The 14647-nt window shown below is 43.9% G+C and overlaps 1 protein-coding gene across 1 annotated transcript in view; it reads right to left on the reverse strand.

The window, feature by feature from the left end:
• Nucleotides 1–14647, reverse strand: part of LOC137380344 (voltage-dependent L-type calcium channel subunit alpha-1D-like) — a 487921-nt gene that overhangs the window by 161147 nt on the left and 312127 nt on the right. Inside the window, exons 34-35 of the mRNA XM_068052272.1 lie at nt 7389–7548; nt 526–653 (exon numbers count right to left, since the gene is read on the reverse strand). Coding sequence (XP_067908373.1) covers nt 526–653; nt 7389–7548 — 288 coding nt within the window. The remainder of the gene's footprint in view (nt 1–525; nt 654–7388; nt 7549–14647) is intronic.

A 14647-nucleotide genomic window follows, 5' to 3' on the forward strand; every position in this document is an offset into this window, starting at 1 on the left:
TAGAATCAAGTTTCAACCAGACTGGGTAGTGATTCATTTGGGTTTTTACAATACTACAACAGTTTCATGGTGACTTTTATTGATACCAGTTTTTTTATTTCCATGTTTTAAAAATTGAATTCAAACTCTCAAATGCCATGGGTTGATTTGAACTCACTTTCACCGGATTACTACTCCAGTAACATAACCACTACACTACCATACCCGATAATGTAGAATCTTAATGTTATAAACTTTGAATTTTCTATTTGCAATATATGAGGTAATTTTATGAATTTGCACTTCTAGTACAGAGTTTTGCCTGTCTGGAATGTGGGTATGTCGTCTTAAAGTTAATGGATGGTGAGAACTCTTTTGGAGTTCCTGAAACGCAGCGCAACAGTGATGTGCTATGTAGGAAAAACAAATTTGTTAAATTACACCTATATTGTTTTGCTCCACAGAGAAATGTAGCAAAGCAAGTAATAACATACATAACATGTAAACTGATTGCATGGGTGATAGAATTGAATGAGATTTACTTACTTTGCTTCTGGATCATACTCAGACCATATTCTTTTAAATTCTTCCAAATGATGAGGACCCAGAATGGACCAATCACGTGTCAAATAATCAAAGTTGTCCATGATGACAGCCACAAATAAGTTTATAATCTGAGATATAAAGATGGAAAGATTTATTTGGCCATTTGGGAATACTTGTTTTAGCAAAAGCTGATGTTCATGTTAAGCTTACATACAAACGTGCAATATTAGCAAACACTGGAGGACCTGTTTGTCTGGTTGCAATGTTGTACTAACATTGCAAAAATAGCAATTAGCTGGGACATTCAGAAATATGTTCTCTTATAAGACCTTTGTAATTCTGGTAGACATAGCATAGATTTTCAGATCAGTTTTGCCCAATAGCTATATGTATATTGAGTTAGTCTGTTCAGAAAATTTCAGCTGACTCATACGCCTACCACTGAGGTTGTATTTAGAAGCAGCAAAGGGCTAGGGTTAAGTGTATATTCATCACATAGCGCCACCAAGAGGAACAGCATGAAAGCCAACAATAAGCACTTACACAATGACATATATTAGCATTAAAAACTGAGTTGCTTTAAAGTTGGAGCTATGTGCAGAGAGTATACTTAAGATTTTCAAGGATATTTCATCAGCTGGCATGAATGTGATACCAGTTGTCTGAAGACTTAAGGCACTGTAGTTGAAAGTGTATCTGTGGAGGGCATGGGAGGATGTAGATAAAACGATAAATACAGTGGTCAGGTTCACAAACTAAGAGCAAGTGTCCTGTATTACAGCTTGCTAAATGCATCTTGCAGCCAGCAGCAGGTGCTGCTCTGCAGCCTCTTCAGTATCCTCCTGTTACTCTTTATGGTCCATTTGATATGCGTTGGGATGTTCTTTCTCCAAGGCCACCATGATACTTCTTTGCAGGAATCCAGCCTGTGGCACAACTCTGGACCTCCAGGTGAAGCCAAAATTTGCCATTCAGCAACCTGCACCAACACCAGTGATCTATCAGGCCTGAGAGTGCTGATTTTGAATGGAATGTCTGGAGACTCTGCCTCTATCTCGTACAAGACCCTGTGGAATCCCTAATGTAAAGCTGAAAACCAGTGTACCTGGATTCTGACCTAATTTGTGGCTCTTTCAAGGCACTCCCACCAGTGTTACACTGGAGTAAACTAGAGGGGCTACAGATTTCAACTTTGAGAGAACTGTAGTGGAAAAGTAGAAATATTCTGGAAACAATTGTAATGGTTTTAATATAAACTCATCCTTGTGAAGCCAAATAGTTAAAAGGACAATAGAAACCAATGCAACTAAGTCAGGTGAAAAAGAAAGGATTGAGGGCAAACACAAATAAAATACAAAGAATTTGGTAAGGAAAACTAGCAAATGCAGCTTAAAAATAGAGAAACAAAAAAAAAATCAAGGGTAAAAAAATGAGGTAACAATAAAGGCATTTTGAAATATATAGCAAAAAAAGGAGAAAAGAAACCATTAGGCAAGAAATTTAATGGCGTTATAATCATTTATCAGGAACTAAACGGGCATTTCCGCTTCCAATCTGGTAGACAGGAATCACACAATTATTATGAGCCAGAAGTGTGACTGACTCATGTATTAGAAAGTAAGGGGGCTCAATGCCTGTTTGAAGTCCTTTATATAAGACCGGGTTGCCTGAATGCAGCCAGGAAAAGCAGATATCCATACAACCTAACCAATGCAACTGCTGCAGGCTTCCACCAAAAAGTTAAGTTTATAAAATATACTTAGCTTAATGTGGAGCCACAAGGTGCAGATGTGCTCCTCCCAGCTCCACATTCAAAGCATGGATCATTGCCCCCTTCCCCCGATCATGACCCTGACCCATGTCCCATCGCTACCTCCACCTTCTTTCTCACCTGGTCACCCAGCTCCCGATCGGCACCCTGCTCCTGATCAGCACCCCCCTCTCCTGGCCATCCCCTTTAAGTGTGATGTTGTGGCCCAACATTCAAAGCCTCTTCAGTGGTGAGCTGCCTGGGTTGCTCCCAGTAGGTATCTGCATCTCGCTGATGACATTTAAATGAGGCCTGAGGCTCAATATTGAGTTCAGCTTGGGCTTACCCGTTCAGGTGCAGGATTGTTTTGTGTTCTACCCCATCGTTCCCATTAAAAATAATTAGGGAAACTAATACTGTTGAATGGAACTAGCACAGCTATTACTTTTGATCTGTCTTTACAGCAGAAGAGGGTGCAGGATTGCATAAATTCGGATGAGATCTCCATGAACAGTAGTAAAGGGAGGTATACAGTGTCCACATTGTGATCAAATAGTCACTAAAAATTAGATTTTTTCCTGAAATTGACAAAGCACAAAGTCTAGATAACATACATCTGCGAGTTCTAAAGGAAATAGAATAAAATAAAACAAATCTATAACTAACAGCAGAGGGTTAAAACTGTGGAACTAGGCAGATAAAACAAAATAGCAGCATTGTCATGCAGGTACTTTGCATTTACGAAGAAAAAAAGGTGGGAGATTTGCAATCAGATTTTCAAGAACAGGAAGAAGGGCAAGGCAGTGTTTTGATAATAACAGCAATACTCAATTCAAACAATGTGCATGTTCATAGAAAGAATAATATGTAAATGGAACAGGTTATCAGGAAGGCCACCAAAGGAAATAACAAACAAATTAGAAAAGTTTCTGGGGAAAGAGTGAACTGAGGAATATAATAAGAAAATAGGAAGAAGGGACTCAGAATAATTTAAAGAGAGCAACATTGTTGGATGAAATGGCTCTTCCAGTCATAAGATTTCTTGCTCTACTCTCTAGTATACGTAATTTAAAACTACAGGAAATACAAAGGTTCATTTATTTACTTTTACTGTGCTCACCAATTTTCTTCGTCAATTTCTCCCCTCCTCATTGGGGAGAATTCTAACCTGCCAAGGTGGATGAGTTTCTATATGGGCTGCAGGTTAAACCACCAAAAACTGCCGGTATGTCAGGAAGCCTGCAGGAACCTGCCAACTTCGGCCTTTAACCCAAGCATGTTCTTCAGCGCACGGAAAATTCCCAACATACATGTGGGTCTGACTCTTAATGGTAATTCAATGGTAATTACCTGTAGTTTGAACACAAGATTTTGATTTTAACTCTGTGTGCACAGGTTTCCTAGGCTTCTTGGAACTCGCCAGGTAAAACAAGGCAAGAGGATAGAAGGAATTGTTGGAGAATGCTGAGCAACTGACGGGCAGGAAAGGCTTTAAACTCTGAGATCTGATAGCAGCTTCCTTGCCTAAGTGAAGGGCTTTTGCTCACAGGACTTGTTCTGAGAGTAAACTTTCATTGCTTTGGAGGTGATTTCCAAGACTTTGGTGGTCATTTATGCCAGCTTGAAGTTTTATGCCTTTCTTCTTTCATTCAGCTATTATCCTTCATATCGGAGATGGAAGTCTCTTATGCAGCTCTATCTTGGACGTTTGGTGAGGAACAAGAGGAGCAACAGCATCACCAGCAGCAGGAGCAGCAGCAACCTTTTCCTCAACCACAGGACCGAGGGAATGAGTATGAAGCTCCAGCTCGCAAGAGGTAATACTGCCAACGTAGGGTACACAGGCAAAGCATTAGTTTTCTAGACATGACTGAGTACCAGTGCCTCAAGACTTTCCCATCAGGTGGTTGCTGACATTTGCAGCATTCTTGAAAAAGATCTCTTCCCAAGTGGACCAGGTGGGCATGTATTGCCAGTGGTGGTCAAGGTCACTACAGCCCTTAACTTCTTTGCCTCCATATCCTTCCAGGAATTTGCCAGTGAAATTTATCAAATCTCACAATCTGCTGCCCAAAAGTGCATCTCACAAGTGATGGATGCCATGTTTGCCACAGCCGGCACTTAGCTGCACTTTACTACTGATGAGGCTAGTCAGAATGAGAGGGCCCTTGGATTTGCTGCTCTGGCTGAATTCTCTTAGGTCTAGGTAGTCATAGATTGCACACGTGGCAATCAAGGCACACTCAGATTACCATCGAGCTTAGCTGCCAGAGATGCCCCGACCTCACTTATTCAGGCACACTTCAGCTAATCTGAGGCAGAGAAACCATCTGAACCAATTCTGAATCAAATGTTCCTCCTCCCCGCCACCAGCCCCCATCACAAAGCAGTCTCACAAGCAACAATTCATACCTCTGACAGGCATCCATTATCTGTGTTTTACTCTTGCTCTACAGTTTTCATAAAGTAGAAGGCCACTTGACAGATAGCAGGCAAAATGGGAAGGATGGGACAATAGAGCTTTAAAATAAACTGTATATTTCATAAACATTAAACAGAAATGTGACAATATAACAGTGTTTAATTCCCAAGTGAATATCCTTGTGCAACTACAAATCCTTTTTCTTCTTTTTTCTACTACTCCTGAGTGGTGCAACCCATGTGGCTTCAGCAGAGCTAAAGGCAGGTTGCACGCTACTCTGCATTGAGTGCTCAGATGCTCTTGGCTGACGGTCTCTGGGTTTTGGAGCCCATGAGGACCCCACTAAAGGCAACTCCACCTGTACCTGTGCAGTTGTGGACTCGACCATCAGGGCAGGAGGCAGCCTGTGGGGCTCTGACTGGGGTGCGGGAGGGAGCAAGGGACCAGGAGTGGAAGTGTTTTGAGCAGAATCTCAACTTTCATGTGCCCTTTCTCCATCTTCCTTCTCATGGCCCACTAGCACTTTCTTGCTAGCCAAGAGCTGTAGAGCAGTTTGCTGCACTTCAGTGAGGTGCTAATTGTGAGGTTTTCCTCAATCCTGCTTAAGGTGGCAGTCAGAATGTGCAGGCCATTGGTCAGCGCCAGCATGTGCTTGGTTGCCTGCCGGGTGTGATGCTCTATGCAACTATCCACTTTTTGCATAGAGGTACACATCAGTGAGAAGGCCTGAGACATCATGGCACTTATGCTAGAGATTGACCTCTCCAAGAATGTGCAGGGTCTCTGGAAAGGCTGACAAAAACTCATATTATCTGCTGCTGCTCCAGAATAGTCCTCTTCATCAACAACCCTGAGGCTTGGCAGCTGGGTCATTGAGCAGAGCTTGGAGGGTCCTGAACCCTCTGACAGGGACATTCCACTGCTGTACCTGCTCCTGCTCTCGTGTGATGTGTACTTCATCATGTGACAACCCAACTACCTGTCTTGGTGGCCCCACCCGAGGTGTGTATCTGTACTGGTGAAGGGTGCGCATGAGGCTTTTGATGGTGCATCCTCAGAGTGAGTGATCTCCTCGAAGGAGTCTTCCTCCTCTTCCTCCAGCACCACCTCCTGAGAAACACGTAGACAACCTGTGGGAAATGAAAGACATGAATTAGAAATGAAAGACATGAATTAGAAATGACAAGGTGAGAAGTTTCTAAGTCACATTGTGCAGATCATCATATTCCAGTTGCTGCTGACAAGTCTACCTGAATGAGTTGTGGCTGTGTGATATTTACTTCTGTCACCATGTAGCTAGGAGAGCCCCATCTCTCCATTGCCAATGGTCAGACATACAGATACATGGCTTATCTCCAGCACCTCCTCCTCTGCAGATGTCAAGGTGGAGATGAATGGAGGGCCACTCTCTGGTGTTCTGTACTCTATTCTCCTCCAAGGAGAGAAAGAGACCTATGAGTGTGAGCTGTGGATTGTTTAGAGAGGATGGAAGGACATTTGTGGAGGGTGACTGTGAGGAATGGGTGTGACATCGCAATAAGATGAGGATGTGTGAGTAATGGCTGGTCAGATGGGGTTGTGTAAAGGTGCCTGACGGACAGGGATGGATGCATCTGCAAGGTGTGCTGGTCTGAGGAGTGATATGCAACAGAATGTTGGGGAAAGCAGAGTGAGGGAGTTTGTTCTTGAATGTGGCATTCCACTTCCCTTTTCTGCCCTGATCAGGTAATTGAACCACTTGCAGTATGGTACCCAGAAGCAAGGCACCACATTTTTGCTGCTCACCTACTTGGCCACTTCCAGCCACGTCTGCTTGGTTTCTGAGAGTGGGTAACAAAATTTCACTGCGGGCCCTTACATCCTACAGTATGATGTCCAGAGATGCATTGAAGAAGCAATGTGCTGCCTTTCCACTCTGAGCCACCATCTGTGAAGTTCTAGGCTCTGTCATGACACTTTTACAATGCTTCAGTTCTGACCCTCGCAGGGTCCCTTTAAATACTGGAGCTAAAACAGACTGATGCAGGTTGTCATTGTGCCCACTGTCTCTAACTAATTGAGAAGACCAGAAGTCAGATGCAATTGCAATGGCTAGGTTAAAAAGTCACTGACAAATACGCTGCTGAAACTTCCAGCTTCTTGACATGCTGCTGGCCTCCCCACCTGTGAGTGGGTTTGATAATTAAAATTCAGTCCATTGACTCTTGCCAAGGTATGGTTCACAGCTGATGTACACTTTCTAATAAGTCATGGAAGTAGCCACTGTTTATGTGTCATCCTCAACAGTGAATGTTGGGAGGCTACTCAGTAGCAACTGGCATCACAGTCAAGCCCATTCTAGTCCTTACCTGATGTCCACATCTATACATTTTGTTGGATCGTCATGATAAACAGGAACTTTGTCTGATTTTCCACTCCTAGCCTAGTAGAGATCGATAGTAATGCCCATATCACCATCTGAGATAACATTAATACTTCAGAATAGACCAAAAGTTGATCCTGGTACCTTCCTGGTCTGTATGGTTCAGCTACTTGCTGTCCTAATTTGCTGGCTGAGCATTTTAGGAACTTTGGGAAGCATAAAGTTGCTGCTTGCATGAATGTTAACTTTTCAATCATTTATAAATAATTTCAAGAAAAAAATTCTAAAATAACAAAATTCAAGTGAGCATGAATATGAATACCACATACCAGAAAGGCGCATAACATGTAAAACGTGATGAAATATACAATAGCAAAGTTGCTACCACATGTAAACTCTTCTCCTGGACCATACTCTGACTCAGGGTCACAGCGTCTTCCAGGCATGCATGCCAACATGATTTCTTGCCATGCTTCTCCAGTGGCACACCTGTTGAAACAGAATTAAGTCATCAGAAAGACTATCAATGCTAATTTAATATGCATGTTAGCTGTTAAATGTAATTGATGCAAGATATTTTGGAGGTAATTTTCACTTTCCACTAGGGATCTGGCAGAGTGGATCACCTGCCTGTTGTCGAACCCACTCAACTTTCATACCATTGAAATCCCTGAAACAACATGACTAAAACATAGTTTGAAGTCAAAGTCCAGATTCTGTAATATGTTTTCTGCAATTTTTCATGATTTAACAGTTTACACTTTCAGTTTTACACTTGGTTGATTCTGGTGTGAACTGATAATCCAAACAATACTGGAATGTGCAATTTGGGATAAACTGGGCACTAAGAAACTTATCGAGAGAGGTAGTTCCTATCAGTATGATTTCAGAAGTAGGCTAATATGCATTTACATTTGAAATCATACAAGCAACTCATCCTCTCAACAAAAAGCAACGAATATCTGACGAAAATAAAATTATATTATTGGAAGATTACTCATAAATGTGGTTAGATTAAAGGATAAAACTCCCCAACACCTGTAAGAGATCCTAATATCACAGATACATTTTTTTTCCATTCATGGGATGTGGGTGTCGCTGGCAAGGCCAGCATTTATTGCCCATCCCTAATTGCCCTTGACAAGGTGATGGTGAGATGCCTTCTTGAACCGCTGCAGTCCATGTGATGTAGGTACACTGAGTGCAATTAGGAAGGGAGTTCCAGGATTTTGACTCCGTGACAGTGAAGGAACAACGATATAGTTCCAAGTCAGGATGGTATGTGGCTTGGAGGGGAACTTGCAGGTGGTGGTCTTCCCATGCATTTGCTGCCCTTGTCCTTCTAGTTGGTAGAGGTCGCAGGTTTGGAAGGTGATGTTTAAGGAGCCTTGGTACGTTGCTGCAGTGCACCTTGTAGATGGTACACACTGCTGCCACTGTGCGTTGGTGGTGGAGGGAGTGAATGTTTGTGGATGGGGTGCCAATCAAGCGGGCTGCTTTGTCTTGGATGGTGTCAAGCTTCTTGAGTGTTGTTGGAGCTGCACCCATCCAGGCAAGTGGAGAATATTCCTTCACACTCCAGACTTGTGCCTTGTAGATGGTGGACAGGCTTTGGGGAGTCAGGAGGTGAGTTACTCGCCTCAGGATTCCTAGCCTCTGACCTGCTCTTGTAGCCACAGTATTTATATGGCTACTCCAGTTCAGTTTCTGGTAAATGGTAGCCCCTAGGATATTGATAGTGGGGGATTCAGCGATGGTAATGCCGTTGAACGTTGAGGGGAGATGGTTAGGTTCTCTCTTGTTGGTATTGGTCATTTCCTGGCACTTATGTGGCACGAATGTTACTTGCCACTTATCAGCCCAAGCCTGGATATTGTCCAGGTCTTGCTGCATTTCTACATGGACTGCTTCAGTATCTGAGAAGTCACGAATGGTGATGAACATTGTGCAATCATCAGCAAACATCCCACTTCTGACCTTATGATTGAAGGAAGGTCATTGATGAAGCAGCTGAAGATGGTTGGGCCTGGGACACTATCCTGAGGAACTCCTGCAGTGATGTCTTGGAGTTGAGATGATTGACCTAAAACAACCTCAACCGTCTTCCTTTGCACTAGGTTTGACTCGAACCAGCGGAGGGCTTTCCCCCTGATTCCCATTGACTTCAGTTTTGCTAGGGCTCCTTGATGCCATACTCGGTCAAATGCTACCTTGATGTCAAGGGCTGTCACTCTCACTTCACCTCTTGAATGCTGCTCTTTTAACCAAGGCTGTAATGAGGTCAGGAGCTGAGTGGCCCTGGCGGAACCAAAACTGAGCGTCACTGAGCAGGTTATTGCTAAGCAAGTGCCGCTTGGCGCTATTGATGACACCTTCCATCACTTTGCTGATGATTGAGAGTAGACTGATGGGGCGGTAATTGGCCAGGTTGGACTTGTCCTGCTTTTTTTTTTGTGTACAGGACATACCTGGGCAATTTTCCACATTTTTTTTGCCGGGTAGATGCCAGTGTTGTAGCTGTACTGGAACAGCTTGGCTAGGGGTGCAGCAAGTTCTGGAGCACAGGTCTTCAGTACTATTGCTGGAATATTGTCAGGGCCCATAGCCTATGCAGTATCCAGTGCCTTCAGTCGTTTCTTGATATCACGTGAAGTGAATCAAATTGGCTGAAGACTGGCATCTGTGATGCTGGGGACTTCAGGAGGAGGCCGAGATGGATCACCAACTTGGCACTTCTGGTTGAAGATTGTTGCAAATGCTTCAGCCTTATCTTTCGCACTGATGTGCTGGGCTCACCCATCATTGAGGATGGGGATATTTGTGGAGCCACCTCCTCCAGTTAGTTGTTTAATTGTCCACCACTATTCACGGCTGGATGTGGCAGGACTGCAGAACTTTTATTTATTTTATTATTTATTTTTATTTAGAGATACAGCACTGCAACAGGCTCTTCGGCCCACCGTGTCTGTGCCGACCATCAACCACCCATTTATACTAATCCTACACTAATTCCATATTCCTACCACATCCCCACCTGTCCCTATATTTCCCTATCACCTACCTATACTAGGGGCAATTTATAATGGCCAATTTACCTATCAACTTAGATCTGATCCGTTGGTCATGGGATTACTTAGCTCCGTCTATCGCATGCTGCTTACGCAGTTTGGCACGCAAGTAGTCCTGTGTTGTAGCTTCACCAGGTTGACAGCTCATTTTGAGGTATGCCTGGTGCTGCTCCTGGCATGCCCTCCTGCACTCTTCATTGAACCTGAGTTGGTCTTCTGGCTTGATGGTAATGGTAGAGTGGGGGATATGCTGAGCCATGAGGTTTTAGATTGTAGCTGAGTACAATTCTGCTGCTGTTGATAGCCCACAGCGCCTCATGGATGCCCAGTTTTGCATTGCTAGATCTGTTTGAAATCTATCCCATTTAGCACGGTGGTAGTGCCACACAACACAATGGAGGGTATCCTCAACATGAAGCATGAAGGCGGGACGTCGTCTCCACAAGGACTATGTGGTGGTCACTCCTACCAATACTGTCATGGACAGATGCATCTGCGGCAGACAGACTGGTGAGGATGAGGTCAAGTATGTTTTTCCCTCTTGTTTATTCCCTCACCACCTACCGCATACCCAGTCTAGCAACTATGTCCTTTAGGACTTGGCCAGCTTAGTCAGTAGTGGTGCTACCAAACCACTCTTGGTGATGCACAGTGAAGTCCCCCACCCAGGGTACATTCTGTGCCCTTGCCACCTTCAGTGCTTTCTCCAAGTGGTGTTCGAGATGAAGGAGTACTGACTCATCAGCTGAGGGAGGGCGATAGGTGGTAATCAGCAGGAGGTTTCCTTGCCCATGTTTGACCAGATGCCATGAGACTTCATGGGGCCCGGAGTCGATGTTGAGGACTCCCAGGGCAACTCCCTCCTGACTGTATACCACTGTGCCAACTCTGCTGGGTCTGTCCTGCCGGTGGGACAGGACGTACCCGAGGATGGTGATGGCGGTGTATGGGACATTGTCTGTAAGGTAAAGGTGGAAGAGTACTGGCCTCTTTCCTCCTCCTCTTTCACACTGGAATCTTGCTTCGATTTATCGAAAGGGAAAGGAAATGAAGAGATTCTTGGAATTATAACTTTGAGCTTGTGTTAGTTTGTATAAGTCTATATGAGGCAAAATTATTCAACACTGTTAAGTTTCTTTTTCATCAGTCAAAACGTTAACAAGGCCAATGCAAACCAAATGGAAATTGATGACTAACGTCATAGACTGAAAGGTAGGCTTGCAATATTCAGCCACCTGTTCTGCTATGCTGACGGATCCTATTTGTAAATATAAAATGAATATTGTTGACGTTTCCTTGACCAATCTTTTCCTTCCTACTAAAGATGTGGATGTTAGCTGAACTACTAATGCCTGCTCCCATCATTATTTCACCTCCAACTACAAATTATACATCGCTAACAGGGTACTATGAACGAGCAAGCCTCCGTTATTGACAACAGCTTTCCTTTGTTGTTATAAACCTTTGATATAACTTTGAGTTGAACTGTTATATATTTCTTCACTTTTTTTTCTCTCTTATAGAAAAAGGTTGCCCTGTTTGTGGCTTCCTGACAAGAGCTCTAACCCCATGAGGGGCACAATGCTGCCGAACTTCTTGGGGACAGAGAATTCGAAGGGCCAGTGGGCTGTTGCAGATTTGTGGATTATTTGCAACTTGCCTGTATAATGGTTTGAAACCATTAACGCACCATCAAGCAATAGAATTCAGTACCTTGTAAGGCTACAGAGGAATCCTACTGTAGCCATATAAATATGATAACATCCCTTCATTTCCTTTTCCTTTAGATAAATCGAAACACTGTGCAAGAGGAGGAGGAAAGAGGCCAGTGCTCTTCCACCTCTACCTTACCCACCACGTGCTCATGCATAACATCACTGACCCTTTTTCTCACACTTAACAGGTCTAGAAAAGTCCAGCTGGTGGCAGGGGATTTGGTGGATGTAAAGAGGAACTAGATAGTTCCGTAATGACTTTTTACTGAGCTCAATATAAAACTCAAAAGTGCCGGAGGCATCAGGGGTGAGAGTGGAATCAGACAATGGGAGCAGAATCTCCACAGCAGGCAGCCCCTGGCTCGATCTGGCAGAAGATTATAACTTGTATGGAAAATGCAAGTCTGGAAAATTACTTTAAATTGTGAGAGTAGGACAACAAACATAGGTTCAAACTTGTAAAAGAGACATTTAAACTGATATCAGGAGGCTTTTCTTCACACAAGAGTGATCACCACATGGAACGCACACCTGGATAGAGGGAGACAAAAATCCTGGAATCACTTAAGATCCAACTGGATCTTGCAATGGGAAGACTTTAGGGACATTCCGGCTGAATAAAGTCAATTGGGCTTAGCAGACTTGCTTATCTAATAGTATCGTGTGATCTTCTGAAGGGGATCTTCAACCAGCACAAACAAACTAGGAATGGGAGCTTGTCAATGCAGTATGTGATTGTTTCCTTATTTATTAAGATTCTCTGATCCCAGCGCCCCCAGAAGAAAGTTGCACTCGTGGGCTATAGGAATCAGGGTTACAATGTTATAGTGCTAGAACACTGCTGACTTCCAGACCAAAGGTAAAGTGTTTCCTTGCTTATCACTGTGAACTGCAGTTGCTAGGACTACCCCTTTCTCATGGGAGTACAGGACTATCGAATCACCTCATGTTCCAGGGAGTCCATGTGAGGCAGCCCCTTTGGTTCTTGTCAATTAACTTGTTGTTGATTGCCTTTTGGGGGTTGGAGAAGAATTTCTTCAAACTTTCCCCCAAATTAGCCACCTTTGTTGCAATGTGATTGAATTAGATAGACTTGATAGACCAGTTGGTATTTTATCTGTCCATAGTTTGTGTATGTTAGTTACCACATTCAAGAGGGAACAGAGCTGTGACTAGCAACTACAGACTCATTATGTAACTCTAAAAATCACCAGTATGGAGAAGCTAGGCTGGGGGATATGACACCTGAGGTGACAGCTTGCTGAAGTGCAAGATCGCATACTGACTCTGTTGCAAAGGATTTAGAATCAGACTTTGAAAGCCCAGGCTACTGAAAAAGGCTCACCACCCTGCTCTCATGCCCACATTTCTGTCCTTGGCCTGCTGCAGTGTTGTGAACATCAACGCAAGCTCGAGGAGCAGCATCTCATCTTTCGATGAGCCACTCTACAGCCTTCCGGACTAAACAGAGCATGACTGGTCTTTTCTTTATTTTTTTCACATTATTTCATTTTATTATATTTTTTAACCAGGTGCCTGCCTTAAACTTGGCTTTTCATGTTGTGCTTTTGGACACAGCTGCTCATTATTCTGCCATTAACACTCTCTCTGGACGAATGCTTTGTCTTTCACCACAACCATTAACATTCTCTTTGCCTTTGCCCCATAACATCTTTGTTATTTAATCTCTCCTGCCCTCTGCCCTATCACACACCTTTCCTTTCATTCTCCTTCCCACCAACCCCCCACCCACCCTCCTTCACTTGCTTAAAATCTAATACTTTTCTAACTTTTGCCAGTTCTGATGAAAGATCACAGACTTAAAACGTTAACTCTGCTTCTCTCTCCACAGATGCTGCCTGACCTGCTGAGTACTTCCAGCAATTTCTGTTTTTATTACTGAAGAAGGCTGATGGGCATATAACAGGAAATGCTAGGTATACTGAAAAGCCTTTCAGCAAGCTTATGCAGAATGGCACAGATCAGGGAGGAGTCCAGCTCCAACTTCAAGTCAGGCTTCATGAAGAGCATGGAAACTATTCTGTCCAATATGGAATGAGTAATCAGTAAGGAGATATGTTGGGCGGAATCTTACCACCTTGGTTTCTGGTGAAATGCCTGGACCATTTTTGGGTCCCGAACCCGACCTCCAGATTTATGGGCCTTCAGGTTGTTCTTTGCAGAGCAAACCAATTGAGAGCCTGCCTCTGGGCTCTCCAACCAATTAGGAAGGATAGGATGATGTGGCCAATTTGTCAGAGGAAGGATTTCTGTTTAAAGGAGCCATGGCATGTTTCAGAGAAGCTCACCAGCACTTGGATTTTTCAAGCTGTAGCTCCCACAGGAACGGTGAGGCGACCTGTTAAGGTTGGCCTCAGGTCTCCCACTTTTACCTGGAGGTCCAACTGAGGGGCTGCAGCAAGGTGAGCTCTCCCAAGGACGGGAGGAGGAGGACGGCCTCCCCAATCAAGCAGAGTGGATGTACATGGTCGAGGAAGTGAGCAGCAGTGTGTTTCCTCCCACCTGGAGATCGTGTATCAAGTGGCTCCAGGATGACTGAGAGGGAATGACAGGTGACTGGCATTACACTTTCAGTTGTTAATTCCACATTTTCACTTGCCCAACATTCTCCAAAACAACACACCCTTGTAGCTCCACTCATTCCTCTCCTTGCAAGCACCTTCTCACATCCCCATCTGAGTAGCCAAAATTCACACTTTCCCTTAGCCTATTGTCCTCTGGCACCCATGCCTCACAGTGACCCTCCACAATGGTGTAATTCCCTCCTCCACACACAAGCTATTA

Source organism: Heterodontus francisci, chromosome 19 (assembly GCF_036365525.1).
Source record: "Heterodontus francisci isolate sHetFra1 chromosome 19, sHetFra1.hap1, whole genome shotgun sequence".
Taxonomy (NCBI): Eukaryota; Metazoa; Chordata; class Chondrichthyes; order Heterodontiformes; family Heterodontidae; genus Heterodontus; species Heterodontus francisci.